Source organism: Papio anubis, chromosome 16 (assembly GCF_008728515.1).
Source record: "Papio anubis isolate 15944 chromosome 16, Panubis1.0, whole genome shotgun sequence".
Taxonomy (NCBI): Eukaryota; Metazoa; Chordata; class Mammalia; order Primates; family Cercopithecidae; genus Papio; species Papio anubis.
Genome location: NC_044991.1, coordinates 58,100,920 through 58,119,275, shown reverse-complemented (window position 1 = coordinate 58,119,275; position 18,356 = coordinate 58,100,920). Strand labels below are relative to the sequence as shown.

At 50.8% G+C, this 18,356-nt stretch overlaps 1 protein-coding gene across 2 annotated transcripts; it reads left to right on the top strand.

Moving 5' to 3' along the window:
- The first annotated feature begins 2,643 nt into the window (after window positions 1-2,643).
- NRSN2 (neurensin 2) lies at window positions 2,644-10,318 on the top strand. Of its 2 annotated transcripts, XM_021921164.1 has the most exons (4): window positions 2,644-2,705; window positions 4,800-4,914; window positions 5,167-5,383; window positions 8,665-10,318. In XM_021921164.1, the coding sequence occupies exons 3-4, from the start codon at window positions 5,195-5,197 to the stop codon at window positions 9,088-9,090; spliced, it is 615 nt and encodes a 204-aa protein (XP_021776856.1). In that variant the 5' UTR covers window positions 2,644-2,705; window positions 4,800-4,914; window positions 5,167-5,194; the 3' UTR covers window positions 9,091-10,318. The 2 variants fall into 2 exon arrangements, with proteins under 2 accessions (XP_021776856.1, XP_009214666.1); XM_009216402.1 differs by lacking the exon at window positions 4,800-4,914 and having other exon boundaries at window positions 2,670-2,705.
- The last annotated feature ends 8,038 nt before the right edge of the window (window positions 10,319-18,356 follow it).

Below are 18,356 nucleotides of genomic sequence, written 5' to 3'. Positions count from 1 at the left end.
TCCAGTTATCCGTTAACACAGAACAAAACCCCCAAACCTAATGATATAACACAACAACCACTTGATTATCCTTGTGAGTTCGGTGTGTCAGGAATTCAGGCAGGGCACAATGGGGCCAGCTTGCTTCTACTCTCCAATGTTTGAGGCTTCAGCTAGGGAGATTTGAAGGCTGAAGCTGATTCAATGACTGGCCACTGGAATCATCTGATTCTTCTTCTTCTTTTTTTAGACGGAGTTTTGCTCTTGTTGCCCAGGCTGGAGTGCAATGGCACGATGTCAGCTCACTGCAATCTCTGCCTCCCGAGTTCAAGCGATTCTCCTGTCTCACCCTCCCTAGTAGCTGGGATAACAGGTGCATGCCACCATGCCTGGCTATTTTTGTATTTTTAGTAGAGATGGGGTTTCACCACATTGGCCAGGCTGGTCTTGAACTCCTGAACTCAGGTGATCCATCCGCCTTGGCCTCCCAAAATGCTGGGATTACAGATGTGAGCCACCATGCCCTGCCTCTTCTGGTTCTTCTTCACTCACTTCTCTTATGCTTGAACTGGGATGACTCAATGCTAAGCTTAGCTGGGACTGTGGTGCCTCCATGTGGCCTCTCCTGATGGTCTTGGCAGCCTCTAGGTAGACATGGAGCCCTAGGTAGGCATGGTGCCTCAGGGCTCCAAAAGCTAGAGTTCTAGCAGAAGTTGTGCGTAGTTTTATGTCCTGGTCTTGGAAGTCAGAGCGTTACTTCCACCATACTCCATTGGTTGAAGCAGTCATCAGCTCACCCAAGATTCAGAGAGGGTACAAGGATCCCACCTCTCTACAGAGGAATGCTAAAGAATTTGTAGCTGTATTTTAAAACCACCACAGGTTGTCTCCAATCTGTTGCTATTCCTGTAGTTCATTTTACAGTCTAACATCTCTTGAATCTCTTCATTTCTCTGCACCAGGCCAAGATGTTGTCATCTCTGATCTCTTCACTGATCTCTTGCTATCACTCTTGTGCTCAATATACTGTTCTCCTGACAGCAGCCAGAAGTCTTTTCAGAATGAAAGTCACATCACATCCCGTCCCTCTTTATAACCCTTCCATGGCTCCCCACTACCCTTGGGTTGAAGCTCAAACTCCTTACCTTGGCTTATGAGGCCCCACGAGGTCTCACTTCTGCCTGCCTCTCCAATGCCATCTCCTGTCACCATTTGGGGCCTTTAGTTTTGAGCTGCAAGAGTTCCTCCCACCACACACACACACACACACACACACACACTCTTAAATGAATAAGTATTAAACAGAACATACAAAGCGCTTAAACACTTTGCACATAATGAGCATAATATGTTTGCTACTATTATTAGACTGTGTTCAGTAAATATTTACTGGGCTGCCTACTCAATGCCAAGCACTATGGGAGGCTCACAGATACAACATGAACAAGAAATATGTGGCCTTGGCCAGACGCGGTGTCTCATGCTTATAATCCCAGCACTTCGGGAGGCTGAGGCAGGTGGATCACTTGAGCTCAGGAGTTCAAGACCAGCCTGGGCATCATGGTGAAACCCTGTCTCTACTAAAAATACAAAAAATTAGCTGGGCGTGGTGGTGCAAGCCTGTAGTCCCAACTCCTCAGGTGACTGAGGTGGGTGGATGACCTGAGCCTTGGGATATCAAGGCTGCAGTGAGCTGTGATCATGCCACTGTACTCCAGCCTGGGCAACAGATTTTTAAAAAATTTTTTTAAAGAAAAAGAAAAGCTAAAAAGGAAGATGTGGCCCTATCTTGCAGAGCTCATTCATCTGTGTGTCCCCAGCCCCTAGCACAAGGAGAAACAGAATGGATGCTCAAGACACGAAGGCATGTTTGTGCAAGGGTGCCTGATGATGGTTGGAGGGGCACAATGACTTTGCCAAGATCACACAGCAAATGTGGGACAAAACCAAGGCTGACAGCTCATAACAGGGCGTGAAGTAGATGCAACTGACTGGCACAGGCTGGCTCTCCAGGGAGATGGGCAGTGGGCACACATTGCCCAGGGCAGAACTGGGGCTAGCCCCTAGTCCTCCACCCAAACTCCCTTCTCAAGCTACAAGGGCTGATCCTGTACCAGGGAGGGGTAGTGACTCAAACAGGAAAAGAGGACGAAAAGAGGATGGGGACTGAGTGAGAAGTGAGGACTTCAGAGAGATTAGGGGCTCCCAAGGCAAGTGGGAGGGGACTTCCCGGTAGGAGCCCAGACAGAGATGGGAACCTGTGAAGAGGGCGGGGCTTAGCGAGGAGATGCTGGTTTATATACTGGGGTGGGGGCTCTATAAGGGGGATAGAGACCTAGAGAAGGGACTGACGGTACAGCGAGGAGATGAAGGCTCAGTGAGGGGATGGGTCTTCCATGAGAGGGGTGGGGAACTGCGGGAGTAATGGGAGCTTCGGTAAGGAGTTTGAGGGACTGCATGAGGGGTTGGGACCCAGGGAGTCCGAGGGGTCTCTGTGAGGGACCTGGGGTGTCAGAGCGAGAAGGGAACTCTGGAAGGGGACAGGAGCTGGGGGAGCTGCAGCGGGCCGCTATCTGCAGAACCAGTCCCTGAGACGGGCCGGCGCCCCCCTCCCCCGCCCCCATGTCACCCCCGCCCCGAACTGCGGCGCAGGCGCGAACCGAACCCGCTTTTGCTAGGCTCCCGCTCCGGCTCCCGCTTGCTCGGCGGAGACTGCAGGCAGAGAGGTGAGCTTAGCCCTGCTCCACGCGCGGCCAGACCCCAGCCCCATCCCCTGGAGAATCCCCGCGCTCTGCCTGCATCCTCAGCCCAGGCTGTGTCCCGCCTGGGACAGGACCGCTGCGCCTGAGCCTCGGGTTTGGGAGGTGGGGGTCCCAGGGAAGTAGCAGGGGGCAGAGGTAGCACCAGCTCCATCGCCCCTCGACACCTCAGGGTTGATAGGCTGGGCAGAGACTTCAAAGGACACTCCCCACCCCCGCCAACACTTCAAACCAAAAACCCATTCCTACCCGTCTCTGCCTCAGTTTCTCTCTAGAGAAAAGGACGCAGTTAGTGTGGACCAGGGGATCGATGGTCCTGTCAGAAAGAGTGGTGCGGGTGCAGGTGGAGAAGGGGAGGGGGGAAATGGCCTGATTTCCCCGACCAACACCCCCCACTCCTCCCCCTTCTGGAGGACGCCCTTCTCCCCCGCCTGGGCAGCGCTGGACGCTGTAGTGGGCGAGTCTGAGGGTCTGGGAAGGAGAACTGAATGAGGCCGTGCTGAGGCAACAGATTCCATCCATCTTCGGCCCCTGGCTCCTGTCACCTTTGCCTATGCCTCCCACCCCTCGCCTCCTCCCTCCGCCGCAGTCTCCCCATGTCGGACAACGCAGCCCCCTCCTCTTCCCGCTCCCTTCCCACCAAGCTCCTCCTGGCTCCCGGCTAGGGACACCTCCCTAGCTGTTCCCATGGCAACCCTCGTCCCGGTTACCTGCGCCCCGCCCCCCGCCAGCTAGACCTACTCCCTGCAACCCTAAAACGCGAGGGGGAGGGGCCAGGCCGAGGGGGAGGCACCGTCAAGGTCACCTTCCTTCTCCAGTACCAGCAGGACTGAGTGATTATATCTATTTGGAGTAGGGGAAGCGGTGAATTGGAGGGGAGGAGTCGACCCAGGCCAACAGTCCCGAAGCCCCCTCCACACCTCCTCACCTGCGGTCTTTAATAATGGTCTCCGCACTGAGGCTCCTACCGTCCCCCGGGCCCCATTTATTCTCCCCACCCGGACCTCCCCAGCGCCTCGCCGGGGCGGGATCAGCGCTGGCCGCACCCCTCCTCACAGCCCGCCCCGCCCACCTCCTCCGGTGAGCTCGCCTCTCCAGACCTCTCGCCCTCCTCCTCCGAGGGTCTGCCGCTTTTAGTGTCTGCCTTTTCCCTTTCTCTGTCATGGCTGTTGTTGTTGTTTTTCCTCCTTTTCTTCCCCGCTCTTCTTTTCCCTGAATTGTAAGTGAGGAGGGTGTAAAGCCACTATTTATGGACAGGCTTTCTTGACAGCAATCTTGTGTGCCGTGTGACTCCAAGCAGAACCTCCAACCGTGTGTGTGTGGGGTGTGTGTGTGTGTCGTACGTGTGTGTGTGTGTCTCTGTGTGCTTTGTGAGCATGTCTGTGTGTTTCTCTGTGCTGTTTCGGTGAGTTTCTCCATGCAGGGATTTGAGGACTACATCTGATTGGAAGTGAGGGGGACTGTCAGGACCTTTATTTTACCCTTTGGAACAAGCACATTGTTTCATTTTGTAGGATGCTGCTAATTAAGGCTGAGGGCCATTATGGAGACTGGGGTAGAAGCCCAGTCCTCCCCTAGCGCCTCCTGGCTTTGGTTTGGGCCAAACCTGTATATGGATACACAAGTACCTTCCATTCCCAAGATTTGTGTCTACTTTTGTGAAAAAAAGAGGGGAGGGGGTTATTCGATAGATTTCTCTGGAAATCTAACAGCCCTTAAGCCTAAGAGCCTCTAATCCTGAGGGCCCTTGACTTTCACTTCCTATGGAGTCAAAATTCACTGGAATCTGGAGGCTTTCCGGGGCAGTCCTGGGGAGGACATTTTATAGCCTTGAAGCTTGGGAACTCCAGCCCAAGTGTCAGCCATGACAACTACCCCCCAGAAGGGGGTCTGAAGGACAGTGGAGGATGAGGCGCTCTCACTCCAGAGGTGGAGCCTAAAAAGTTCAAGATGGAAGTAATAACAAAAAAAGTACAGTACTAATCACAACAGCTACCATTTCTCAGCATCAGACACAATAACTGTATGAAACAAGTATGATTATTTAGGTCTGTTTTACAGATGAGGAAACTGAGACTCAGAAAGGTGGAAGCACTTGTCTAAGGTCACACATCCAGGAAGCAGGGTGTCCACGACTCCAGTCCAAGTGGTTAGGCTCCAGAGCCCACAGTCCCAGGTACTGGGTGGCCTCCAGGGTAAACATGTACATTTATTGACACCTCCAGTTGCCAGGCACTAGGCTAAGCCCTTCAGTGCATTGGCTCATTCGCGTTGTGCTTCGGGAAGGACAGGCTGGGATTCCAAAAGGCCAGACTGTGCTATGAGTGTAGGGTGTCTCAAGTGGGAGGAGAAGCGGGTGGGGCATAAAGATTTGGGGGGCTTATGAAGGTCACCATGAGCAGCTCCCACTAATCCCTCCCTCCGTCAGCTGCACCTTACCTGCTCCACAAGGATCCATGATGCCGAGCTGCAATCGTTCCTGCAGCTGCAGCCGCGGCCCCAACGTGGAGGATGGCAAGTGGTATGGGGTCCGCTCCTACCTGCACCTCTTCTATGAGGACTGTGCAGGCACTGCTCTCAGCGATGACCCTGAGGGACCTCTGGTCCTGTGCTCCCGCCGGCCCTGGCCCTCACTGTGTTGGAAGGTAAGGCCAGATGAGCAACTCCTGTGATTCCTCTGCCTTGATGGAGGAAATGAGTCTGAATTTGAGGCCCAAAGAAAAAAGAAGAGATAGCGTAGTAGTTAGGAGTCTTGCACATTTAAGCAACAGAAAATCCAATTCAAATGGGTTTAAATAATGAAGGGAGCCTTCATTGTATTTGTATTTACATGCAAATTATTTACATACTTATTGTATGTAAATAATTACAGGTGCAGTGGCTCATGCCTGTAATCTCAGTACTTTGGGAGGCTGAGGTGGGCAGATCACCTGAGGTCTAGAGTTCAACAGCAGCCCTGTCAACATAGCAAAACCCTGTCTCTACTAAAAATACAAAAATGGGCTGGGTGCAGTAGCTCATGCCTGTAATCCCAGCACTTTGGGAGGCTGAGGCTGGCGGATCTCGAGGTCACGAGTTCGAGACCAGCCTGGCCAACCTGGTGAAACCCCATCTCTACTAAAAATACAAAAATTAGCCTGGCATGGTGGCGGGTGCCTGTAATCCCAGCTACTCGGGAGGCTGAGGCAGGAGAATCTCTTGAAACCGGAAGGCAGAAGTTGCAGTGAGCTGAGATCTAGCCATTGCACTCCAGCCTGGGCGAAAGAGCAAAACTCCCTCTAAAAAAAAAGAAAAAAGAAAAAAAATGAGCTGGGCGTGGTGGCAGGCGCCTGTAATCCCAGTTACTTTGGAAGCTGAGGCAGGAGAATCACTTGAACCCAGGAGGCAGAGGTTGCAGTGAGCCAAGATCACACCATTGCACTCCAGCTGGGTGACAGAGCAAGACTCTGTCTCAAAAAAAAAAAAAAAAAAAGAAGAAGAAGAAGGGAAAATGTTGCTCATTTTTTAGAAGAGACCCAAGGTTGCATACTTTCAGGCAAAGTTTGATCCAGTAGTTCAACCCTTTATACCACGGACTTTGCAAGTTTTCTTAGTCTTCAGCCTCCTCATGGTGCCCCCACCCTGGTAGCCTGTTAGCTTCAGACTCTCCCATGTTCCCCAAATAGCCACTACTGTGTGGACCCTCAGATCTTCACTCCACACCATCTAAGGGAAGTCAGCATGTCATGTGGTATTTCCTTCAGAAAAGAAAATACCTATAATCCCATCACTTTGGGAGGCCAAGGTGGGTGGATCACCTGAGGTCGGGAGTTCAAGACCAGCCTAGCCAACATGGTGAAACCTCATCTGTACTAGAAATACAAAAATTAGCTAGGTGTGGTGATGGGCGCCTGTAATCTCAGCTACTCTGGAGGCTGAGGCAGGAGAATCACTAGAACCCGGGAGACAGCGGTTGCAGTGAGCAGAGATTATGCCATTGCACTCCAGCCTACGCAACAAGAGTGAAATTCTGTCTCAAAAAAGAAAAAGAAAAATGGCCAGGGGTACTAGCTCACACCTATAATCCCAGCACTTTGAGAGGCTGAGGCGGGAGGATTGCTTTAGCCCAGGAATTCAAAATCAGCCTGGGCAACACAGTGAGACTTCATCTCTACTAAAAATAAAAAGTTAGCTGGATGTGGTGGCGGGGGCCTGTGATGCCAACTACTCAAGAGGCTGAGCCAGGAGGATCGCTTGCGCCCAGGAGGTAGAGGCTGCAGTGAGCCATGATTGTGCCACTGCACTCCAGCCTGGGCAACAGAGTGAGACTCTGTTAAGGAAAAAAAAAAAAAAAGAAAAGAGAGAAAAAAGGAAGAGAGAAAGCAAAATAGCAAGATATTAAAAACATATTACCATTTACCTTAGCACCAAAAAAGAGAGAAATACTTAGGTGTAAATCTAACAAAATATCTGCAATATGAAAAGAACTACAAAACTCAAAAGATATCAAATAACTAAATAAATGGAGAAATAGTTCATGTCCATGGATTGGAATAGTCAATATTGTCAAGATGTTAGTTCTTCCCAACCTGATCTTTGATTCAATGCAATGCCAATCAAAACCCCAGCAAGTTATTTTGTGGACATCAACAAACTGACTCTATAGTTTATATGGAGAGGTAAAAGATTCAGGATAGCCAGAAATTTAAAACGCCATTTATAAGAAACAATGCTTTTCATTTCCAGAAGTCCTGACAAGCATTGCATTGGCTCTTATTGGGTCACTTGCCAGCCTTGAACTAATTACTATGGTTAAGAGATGGACTATGCTGACTGGTAGGAAGTGAGATTCATCTCACTTAAATCTTACTGTGGTTTCCCAGTGGTAGACTGGAGTATCTTGCCAGGGCAGCAAAAAAATGTGAAGAATTGATGTCTGTAACAGCCAAGGAGACTAGTCGGCCAGGGTGCACCAATGGGTCAAGGTGCAGAGGTGGCAATGAGCTGAGTCCCTGCTATGGGCATAGCTCTTTGCTAAATACTCTCGGGAGACTGAGGCAGAGGGTCCCTCCTGCTTTCAAAGGACTTCACTCTAGTGAGGAGGTAAGGTGCCAACCTGTGCAGAGAGACCAACTTACATAACTTCAGGTCAGGTCTGTAGAGAACACCAGGAGAGGAAATGATCAAGGAAGACTTCCAAGGAAAGGTTAGTGTGTATTTAAAATTTTTAAGCATCTTCTTATTGCCAGGCACTGTGCTAGGCTCTTGGGAACACAGAATTTAAGACACGAGGTCCCTGTCCTTGAGGAACCCTTTTAGCTGTGGTTTATTTAGTCATTCAGCAAACATTTACTCAGCCTTTGCTCTGTACCAGCACGTGCTAGGCACAGAAGACTCCTAGTGAGCCAAAACAGGCACAGTCTCTGCTCTCATGGGGCTCTCAGTACCACGGGAGAGGCAGACATCACTTACATAGCAACCAAAATACATGTCCAAGTGTGCACAATGGTAAGTGTATTGAAGAATGAATAGGCACAGAGTTTGCCCAGAGTAAAGCAAGGGACCCAACTCAGTCCAGGGATCTCCTCCCTGAGGAGGTGAGGTTTGAGATGAGATCTAATGGTGCATAGGAGTTAACCCAGTAGAGACAGGGAAGGTAGAAAGGACAAGGAGATGAATAGGGATGGAGGGAAATGCAGGGTTGGCCGAAGAAACCCACTGCTAGGTGGGAGCTGGGCAGGAAATTAAGAGGCCTCAGGATTCCAAATAGAACATGACAGTTTATGCCTCCTCTCAGTTAGACCCCAGCAAGTGTGCTCTGTGATTCCAATCTCCTAAGGATGGATAGAGTGGTTACCCTTAAGTCTGGTGAGGATCCAAGGAGATCCCTTGGTCAGGGGCCCCTGGCTGACCCTGACTGCTTCCTGGTCTGTCTGCTTCTCCCCAGATCAGCCTGTCCTCGGGGACCCTGCTTCTGCTGCTGGGTGTGGCGGCTTTGACCACCGGCTATGCAGTGCCCCCCAAGCTGGAGGGCATCGGTGAGGGTGAGTTCCTGGTGTTGGATCAGCGGGCAGCCGACTACAACCAGGCCCTGGGCACCTGTCGCCTGGCAGGCACAGCGCTCTGTGTGGCGGCTGGAGTTCTGCTCGCCGTCTGCCTCTTCTGGGCCATGACAGGCTGGCTGAGCCAGGACACCAAGGCAGAGCCCTTGGACCCCGAAGCCGACAGCCACGTGGAGGTCTTCGGGGATGAGCCAGAGCAGCAGCTGTCCCCCATCTTCCGCAATGCCAGTGGCCAGCCATGGTTCTCGCCACCCGCCAGCCCCTTTGGGCAATCTTCTGTGCAGACTATCCAGCCCAAGAGGGACTCCTGAGCTGCCCACATGGTCTAAGGAGGAGCCAGATGTGGGTCCTGGATCCTTCCCCCTTCTCACCACAACCCCCTCTCAGTGTTTCCCCAGCTTCTCCCTTTTAGCAGGGTCCTTTTAGAGCCCAAATCCAGGTCAAGTCTGGCGCTCAAATCCCAGTGCTCCCTTCCCAAGGTTGGGGCCCCAGCCCTTCCAAGATGCCAACCTTCCTCAAGTCTTCCCAAAACTTCCTACCCACACCCTCTTCCCAAGGCCCTCAGGGGCAGAAAACATCTCCTTCAACCCGTCCCCACTCCTTCCTCTGCATGACCTTGGGCAAGCCCCCTGCCCTTTCAAACCATCAGCTCCTGCCTCTCCGCCATGAGGGCTTTGGATCTGATTCCTCTTCTTGCCAGGCTGAGGACATGCACTGCCCTCCATAGACACAGATGAAGGGGTGGGGGTCATTCAGCTCAAATGGGTCCCAGATGCTCACTTGGACTTTCCCTGCAGGATGTATGAAGATGTATGCCTCTCATAGTGTGTATTCTACCTGCATTTTGGCATCAGAGCCCCCCAGCCCACCCACCATAGGCAATTACTAGCCCCAGTTGATAGGTGAGGTGGGTGAAGGAGGCTGGAGGTGACAGTGTCCAAGGTCACACAACAAAGCAGCATGCAGGAACTAGAAACACATCTTCAACCTCCTCCTAGGCCAGCTCTTGTGCTACAAGTGGGGCAGAGCCAGCCCCACACCTTCCTGGTTCCCTGAGTGTCCTCAGGGTGGAGGACAGGTTTGGCCCAGAAAGACTAGCCAGAGGCCTGATGGTCCCAGGTGGCTCTGGATATTCTTTGGATATGGATTTAAATGGTCTCTAAGAGCCGGGGGTAGGGGGCAGGAATCGTGGGTTGTCTTTGCCCCTCAAAGTCCACCTACCTAGAAACCAAGCCCACAAGCCTTGGCCGTGACCCTGATAATAAATGTGCCCTCTCAGAGGCACCAGCCAGCCGGAGGCGTCATCTCTCTTCTGTACCACTAGAGGGAGCTCCGATACGGCTGGAGAGCAGTACTCAAGGCTCTCGCCCACTCCCCTCCCTAACTTACCTTCAGTCTCCACCAGCCTGAAGGCCTCCTGGGGGATCCTCAGGCCGCCCCCACCAGGGCACGCCCTACTGTCCTTGTGCCTCACACCCCCTCCTCATCCTGCACCCCTTCCATCCCACCTTCCCTTTCAATAAACAGCTGGGATGGATACTGACTTTGTTTCCTTTCTCCCTGGCCACTGGGGTGTGGGGAAGAGAAAGACAGACTCTTAGGAGCACCTACTGTGTGCTGGGCACGACCCATTATTTCTCCTCATTTGCTCCTCAAAATAACCTGTTGAGAAAAGAACTGGTCTTCTTCTTCTTTTTTTTTTTTTTTTTTAGTAGAGACGGGTTTTCACTGTGTTAGCCAGGATGGTCTCAATCTCCTGACCTCGTGATCCACCCACCTCGGCCTCCCAAAGTGCTGGTGTGAGCCACCGCGCCCGGCCTTATTTATTTATTTATTTATTTATTTATTTATTTATTTATTTATTTATTTTTGAGATGTCTCGCTCCGTCGCCCAGGCTGGAATGATGCGGAGTGATCTCCGCTCACTGAACCTCCACCTCCCGGGTTCAAGCGATTCTCCTGCTTCAGCCTCCCAAGTAGCTGGGATTACAGGCACGCGCCACCACGCCTGGCTAATTTTTGTATTTTTAGTGGAGATGGGGTTTCAGCATGTTGGCCAGGCTGGTCTTGAACTCCTGACCTCAAATGATCCGCCTGCCTCAGCCTCCCAAAGTGCTGGGATTACCGGGTGAGCCACCGTACCCGGCCTTATTGTCTTCATTTTACAGATGTAGTAACTGATGATCAGAGAGGTGAGTCCTTTGCCTAAGGCTTCCCCATGGTGGATTTACTTTTTATTTTTATTTTTAATTCTTTTTATTTCAGTAGCCTTTGGGGCCCAAGTGGGTTTTGGTTACATGAATGAGTTCCATAGTGATTCTGAGATTTTAGTGCACCCATCACCGGAGCAGTGTACACTGTACCCAATAGGCAGTCTTTTATCCCTCATCCCCTCCCAACCTCCCCAGACTCAGTCCCCAAAGTTCGTTATATCATTCCGTATGCCTATGCATCCTCATAGCTTAGCTTCCACTTATATAAGTGAGAACCTACTGTATCTGGATTTCCGTTCCTGAGTTACTTCACTTAGGATCATGGCCTCCAGCTCCACCCAAGTCCTGCAGTGGATTTAAATGCTCAGTCAAGGGCAGGGAGTGGTGGCTGGGCCAGGCGAGGTGGCTCACGCCTGTAATCCCAGCACTTTAGGAGGCCAAGGTGGGTGGATCATCTGAGGTCAGGAGTTCAAGACCAGACTGGCCAAAATGGTAAAACCCTGTAACTACTTCTTAGTAGTTACAATTAGTTGGACGTGGTGGTGCACGACTGTAATCCCAGCTACTCGGGAGACTGAGGCAGGAGAATCGCTTGAACCCGGGTGGCAGAGGTTGCAGTGAGTCGAGATCACACCATTGCACTCCAGCCTGGGCGACAGAGTGAAACTCTGTCTCAAAAAAAAAAAAAAAAAATGCTTAGCCTGATTGGCCTATTGCCTGAGTGCGGAGCTCCTGTCTTTGGGTGGGAAGGAGATTTCTCAGCCACCTTGAGAACTCGCTTCCCCTAGTTCTGAAAGGAATGTGAGGGCCAGGGTGTGGGAGACGGGGCTGAGGCCAAACATGAGATCTTTTCCAGGCCTGGAAGAGTAATTAACCCCTTCTGGCACTCACCAGAGGCTGGGCCTTGTTCTTAGTGCCTTACAGAATTCAGGAATTCATTTAACCAAGACAACAACCTCTGAGGTGGCGGCTATTATTCTCAAACCTAGTTTTTCCTAAACTCCAGGCTTGCGTTTCCATCTGCATTCACCTGTATGTTGAATTTAAACTCAACTATCTCAAACTGTTCTCTTTATTACCCCTCCCCAACCAAACCTGCCTCTACTATGCTGCCCACATCTTAGAGAGTAGCAGCCCCATCCTTCTGGCTGCTCCAGCCAAAACTTCCTCTCTTTCCTCACACCCTGAATCCGTTCCATCAGCAAGTGCTGTCAACTCAATCTTGGAAATATATCTTCTACCCAACTACATTTCGACATCCCCATGGCTGACTCTATGGTCTGAGCCACCATCGCCTCCCATCTGGATCATTGCACCAGCTTCCCCCTGGTCTCCTGGCTTCTGAGGTTTAGACCCCACCCTACCCCAAGCCTTGACTCCCCACGTCTAATTGCTACACAGCAGCCAGACAGATCTTGTTAGAACATAAGTTAGATCGTGTTCCTCCTCCACTCCAAGCCTTCCCATGACTCCCACCTTACTCAGAGTAGCCAAAACCCTCCCTGTGGCCTCCAAGGCCTTACACAATTTGCTGATTTCCACTCCCCCCGCACCTTCCTCTGTAACCCCAACTCCCATTGCTCTCCAGGTTCCTGCGTCCTCTCCAGCCAGGATCTTGACTCAGGGCCTTTGCCTCGCTGTTCCCTCTGCTGGGGTGCTCCTCCCCAGTTGACCACATGGGCAATTCCTTCAAGTCATTGCTCAAACACCACCTTCTCAGTGAGGCCATCCCTGAGCAGCCTATTTAGAATTGCAACCAGGCCAGGCACGGTGGCTCAAGCCTGTAATCCCAACACTTTGGGAGGCTGAGGCAGGTGAATCACCTGAGGTCGGGCATGGAGACCAGCCTGACCAACATGGAGAAACCCCGTCTCCACTAAAAATACAAAATTACCCGGGCATGGTGGCACATGCCTGTAATCCCAGCTACTCAGGAGGCTGAGGCAGGAGAATCACTTGAACACGGGAGGCGGAGATTGTGGTGAGCTGAGATCGCACCATTGCATTCCAGCCTGGGCAACAAGAGAGAAACTCCATCTCAAAAAAACAAAAAAAAGCAACCATGCCGGCCAGGTGGAGTGGCTCACACCTGTAATCCCAGCACTTTGGGAGGCCAACGTAGGCAGATCACCTGAGGTCAGGAGTTGGAGACCAGCCTGGGCAATATGGTGAAACCCTATCTCTACTAAAAGTACAAAAATTACCCAGGCATGGTGGCATATGCCTGTAATTCCAGCTACTCGAGAGGCTGAGGCATGACAATCACCTGAACTCAGGAGGTGGAGGTTGCAGTGGGCCGAGATCGCGCCATTGCACTCCAGCTTGGGGGACACAGCAAGACTCTGTCTCAAAAAAATAAAGGGAAGGTAACATGGGGAATAAATGGTGCAGGCAGTTTGACAATATCAAAATAGAAAATACACATGCCCTTTGATTTCTCCCTCTTATGCAGGTGGATCTATAGGTTCAACTCTACATGTTGGAACACTATAGTATTATTTGTAATGAAAACATTTAGAAACAGCATAAATGCTCACGGTAGGGGACTAGTTAATAAAATATGGTAAGGCTGAGTGCAGTGGCTCACGCCTGTCATCCCAGTGCTTTGGGAGACCAAGGCAGGAGGATCACTTCAGGCCAGGAGATCAAGACCAGCCTGGGCAACATAGGGCAACATAGCAAGGCCCCATCTCTACAAAAAATTAAAAATTAACTGGGCATGGTGGCACATGCCTGTAGTCTCAGCTGTTAATATTTGGGAGGCTGAGGCAGGAGGATCACACCACTGCACTTTAGCCTGCATACTGAGTAACAAAGCAAAACCCTATCTCTGTTTTAAAAAAAAAAAAATTGGGGGGAAAGGACACTTCTTTTTTTTTTTTTTTTTGGAGACAGAGTTTCACTCTTGTTGCCCAGGCTAGAGTGCAATGGCACGATCTCAGCTCACCGCAACCTCCATCTCCTGGGTTCAAGCAATTCTCCTGCCTCAGCCTCTCGAGTAGCTGAGATTATAGGCATGCACCACCATGCCTGGCTAATTTTGTATTTTTAATAGAGACGGGGTTTCTCCATGTTGGTCAGGCTGGTCTCGAACTCCCAACCTCAGGTGATCCACCTGCCTCGGCCTCCCAAAGTGCTGGGATTACAGGCGTGAGCCACCATACCCGGCCAGGACAAGTCTTCTTACAGAAGAATTCCAATTAGTAAATGTAGAAGGATTGAGAGAAATTGAAAATCATCATTAGAACACCAGAATAATAATTGCTGCAGGCAACATCTAGCAATGAACAGTAAAATGAATGGGTGAAACTTTAAGGAGAAGCAAGGTTTTTTTCCTAGAAACAGGATCTTACTACATTGTCCAGGCTGGTCTGGAACTCCTGGGCTCAATGGGATCCTCCCACCTCATGCTCCCCAGTAGCTGCTACTACAGGTACATACTACCCCACCAGGCTTGAAACAAGATATTTGCACAGACTCAAAGTATCTACCTCCAAATATGTATTAATTAGTATGGCGGTTTTAACATATGCATACAAGTTCTTTGATGCTCTGCCATCTAGGAAATGGAGTTTAATTTTTCTCCTCTTCAGTGTGGGCTGGACTCAGCAACTTGCTTCTAACGAGTAGAATGTGGAAAAGCAAAAACAGTGACTTCACAGTGGAAAAATCTGTCAGACACCTCCTTAACCAAATGAAGGCTGGCACCGCTAGTCGAAAGTCTTGTTGATATCACAGCCTCTGAAATGATGTGGTGAGAAGGGCACTTCGCCTGGGTGGTACTCTTCCCCCAAATCTGTAACTTCAGCCTAATCATGAGAAGACCCATTCTACGAAAGATCTGACCAGCACTCTTCAAAGGTGTCCAGGTCACAAAAGGACAAGAAACGCTCTCAGGTTGGAGGAGACTAAGGAGACATGGCTGAAGGATACCCCTGTGCTGTCCATGTAACTCTTCGATAAATCTACAATTACTTCAAAATAGAGAGCAAAATATACAATTGCTGGCCAGGCGCGGTGGCTCACGCCTGTAATTCCAGCACTTTGGGAGGCTGAGAAGGGCAGATTACTTGAGGTCAGGAGTTCGAGACCAGCCTGGCCGACACGGTGAAACCCTGTGTCTACTAAAAATGCAAAAATTAGCCAGGCATGGTGGCAGTCACCTGTAATTCCAGCTACTCGAGTAGCTGAGGCAGGAAAATCTCTTGAACCCAGGAGGCAGAGCTTGCAGTGAGCTGAGATTGTGCCACTGCACTTCAGCCTGGGCAACAGAGCGAGACACCATCTCAAAAAAAAAAAAAAATTACTGTGGTCAAGATGGAGTAACAGGGATCTGGTTTAACACACCCCAAAAAGGACCTAAGAAAGGACCATTCCCTCTCCTCTCTGAGGTGGGAAGATCTGGGAAGGAGAGGAGGCTGACCAGTGAGGTCCACCTTCTACTCCACCCCTCTTCTGTCCAAGATTCTGAGCAACCAACCCCCACACCACCCTGGAGGCCCCCTCCCTCCTGCTGAGTCCGGCATGCCCTCCCCATCCCTACTGACCCAGGGGACTAGGTTAGCTCAGAGAAGTCTCTCTAACTCACCCACAACTGGACCAAAGAAGGAGTGACCTGGGGCAACTGCCTCGTCCCTGGGAACACTGTGCCAGGGCAGGGGGCTGAGATGCCCCAGGGTAAGAGAGACAAACAGTGATTTTTTTTTTTTTTTTTTTTCCTAAGACAGAGTTTCACTCTTGTTACCCAGGCTGGAGTGCAATGTGCAATCTTGGCTCACCGCAATTTCCGCCTCCTAGGTTCAAACGATTCTCCTGCCTCAGCCTCCGGAGTATCTGGGATTACAGGCATGCACCACCATGCCCCCCGGCTAATTTTGTATTTTTAGTAGACACAGGGCTTCTCCATGTTGGTCATGGTTAGTCTCGAACTCCTGACCTCAGGTGATCCGCCCGCCTAGGCCTCCCAAAGTGCTGGGATTACAGGCGTGTGCCACTGCATCCGGCCAAAAACAGTGACAGTCATACAGATGGGGGAGGGGTTAATGGGGGTGGAGTGAGAGAGAGCCTGCTGGGGCAGTCCGGAAGGCAGGCATTCTTTCTGTTCAGCAACATTCCTGCCCCCACAGTCTCCTCCCACAGCTTATATCTAGTGCAGGCTGAGAGTGAATCTGTCTGCCAGTGTTCAAGCCACTGTGTGAACCTGGGCAATTTCTTAACCTCTCTGAATGTCAGGGGTTTTTTTGTCTCCAAAATGGGAACAACAAGGACACCAATCCCTTGAGATTGTTTGAAGACTTAATGTACTTAACACAGGACCTGGCACATAGACATGGGCCCTAAATGCCAGTTGTTATATGAAAGAGAGAAGATGGAGGTTCAGAACTAGCAGGCAATACATAATCTATAATGATGGAGGGCTCAGGCAGGGTCCTGTCCTCCAGGGACTCACGGTCTAGTGGAAAGGACAGTCCTGTGGACAGCAAATGGCAATATACCTGGGTAAGTACTGTAATAGAAGAACAAAGTAATATCCTATCACAGGGGCAGGCACGGGGGCAGTGAGAGACAAGCGCTTGTCCATGCCAGGCTCTGTACTCAGTCCATCACATACATTAGGTCTTGCAGTCCTCATACCACCATAAGGTGGTTACCATTATCTCCAATTCACAGAAAAGCAAACAGTACTGAGTGTTTAAGCATCCTGTCTGAGATGGCATAGCTAGCGGAGTTGAAATTTGAACCCAAGTAATCCAGGTCCAGAATACCCCGGATGCAGAAATGACCCCACAGATTCTACAAATGAACTAATCAGGTTGGAGGTCATACTCATAACCCCTCACACAAGTCCACACAGACACAGGCAAGCACACACATGTCTATTCAGGTACACACCAATTCCTGTCTATGACAATTGCTCAGAAAATCCTCCACAACACCACACCAGGAATGATGTGCATTTGTTGAGAAAAACAATCGGCTCTGAAGACTTCACAGACACATGCAGTGAAATGTAAATTGAGGGACCCACCCAAGTTCTTGAATAGCACATTACATGCCTGGATGCACACCAACATGCATTCATGTACACACCAATGGGCATGTAAATGATGGTGAGGAGGTCTGCAGACACTGACACACTGCATTTACACTCACTCTGCTACTGAATTTTTTAGCAGCTACATTTACTGAGCACCTACTCTAGGTAAGGAAAGATAAAGCAGCCAGGCGCCGTGGCTCACGCCTGTAATCCCAGCAGTTTGGGAGGCTGAGGCAGGCGGATCACCTGAGGTCAGGAGGCCAGCCTGGCCAACATGGTAAAACCTTGTCTCTACTAAAAATAATACAAAAATTAGCTGGGTGTGGTGGCTCACACCTGTAATCCCAGCTACTCAGGAGGCTGAGGCAAGAGAATCACTTGAATCCAGGAGGTGGAGGTTGCAGTGAGCCGAGATCACGCCATTGCACTCCAGCCTGGGTGACAGAATGAAACTCTGTCTCAAAAAAAAAAAAAAAAAAAAAAGTTAAAAAAGATAAAGCTCAGAGAGAAGTGAAGTGGTTTGCCCAAACTCAAATGGCTGCCCACCTCAGCCTCTGCAGTGCTGAGATTACAGGCGTGAGCCACCGTGCTGTGCTGTGAATTTATTTTTTACACAAATCTGAGTGCTCACTCTGTACTGGCCCTGGATGGGTCTCTGTGGATGTCTGGTGAGCAAGATGGACACAGCCCAGTCACTGCCACATTAAGAACTTGAATGACACCAGTCAGGCTGGGGAAATGGGAGGGCCCTTGACATGCAGAGTGACTCAGCCAGTGTGAGCAGGGGTTGTCAGCATGCCTGGGGGAGCAAGAGGCTATGAGAGATGTGTGTGTGTACTTGTGTGCCTGTGTGTGTCTGTGTGTACACATGTGTGCGCCGGCACAGACAGGTGTTGGCCAATGCAGGTGCCCCCACTAGCACAGTGCATCCTCATTCTTCACCCTCCCAGCCCTCACCCTGCCCCTGTTGTGTGCCAGCTGGGCCTGCCCCACGTCATGCCTGACACCCACGCAAAAGCTGCTTCTTCCAGTCACAGGACAAAGGCCTCCTCAGCCCAGACCCCGGACCCCAGGGGTAAAGACCTCCCAGACCTCCAGTGCTCCTCAGCATGGACCTCTCCACCAGGAGCCCCAGAGTTGTGAGAAACTCACACACCCAAAGCCCACCGCCCTGTGCCCATGTGCATGGAGTGTGCCCAGGTACACACAAGTGCTGGAGATGCCCCAGGGCGGTCCAGACAGATGTGCAGATGACACATTGGCCACTGAGTTTCCACAGACACTGAGCTAAGTGCTTTGGAGACATGCTGGGTGACCTTAGGCACGT

Excerpts from the sequence above, each read along its gene's own strand:
- NRSN2 (XM_021921164.1), top strand. The coding sequence starts at position 5,195 with ATGATGCCGAGCTGCAATCGTTCCTGCAGCTGCAGCCGCGGCCCCAAC. Across the intron at positions 5,384-8,664 it reads GGCCCTCACTGTGTTGGAAG|ATCAGCCTGTCCTCGGGGAC; the intron begins GTAAGGCCAGAT and ends GCTTCTCCCCAG.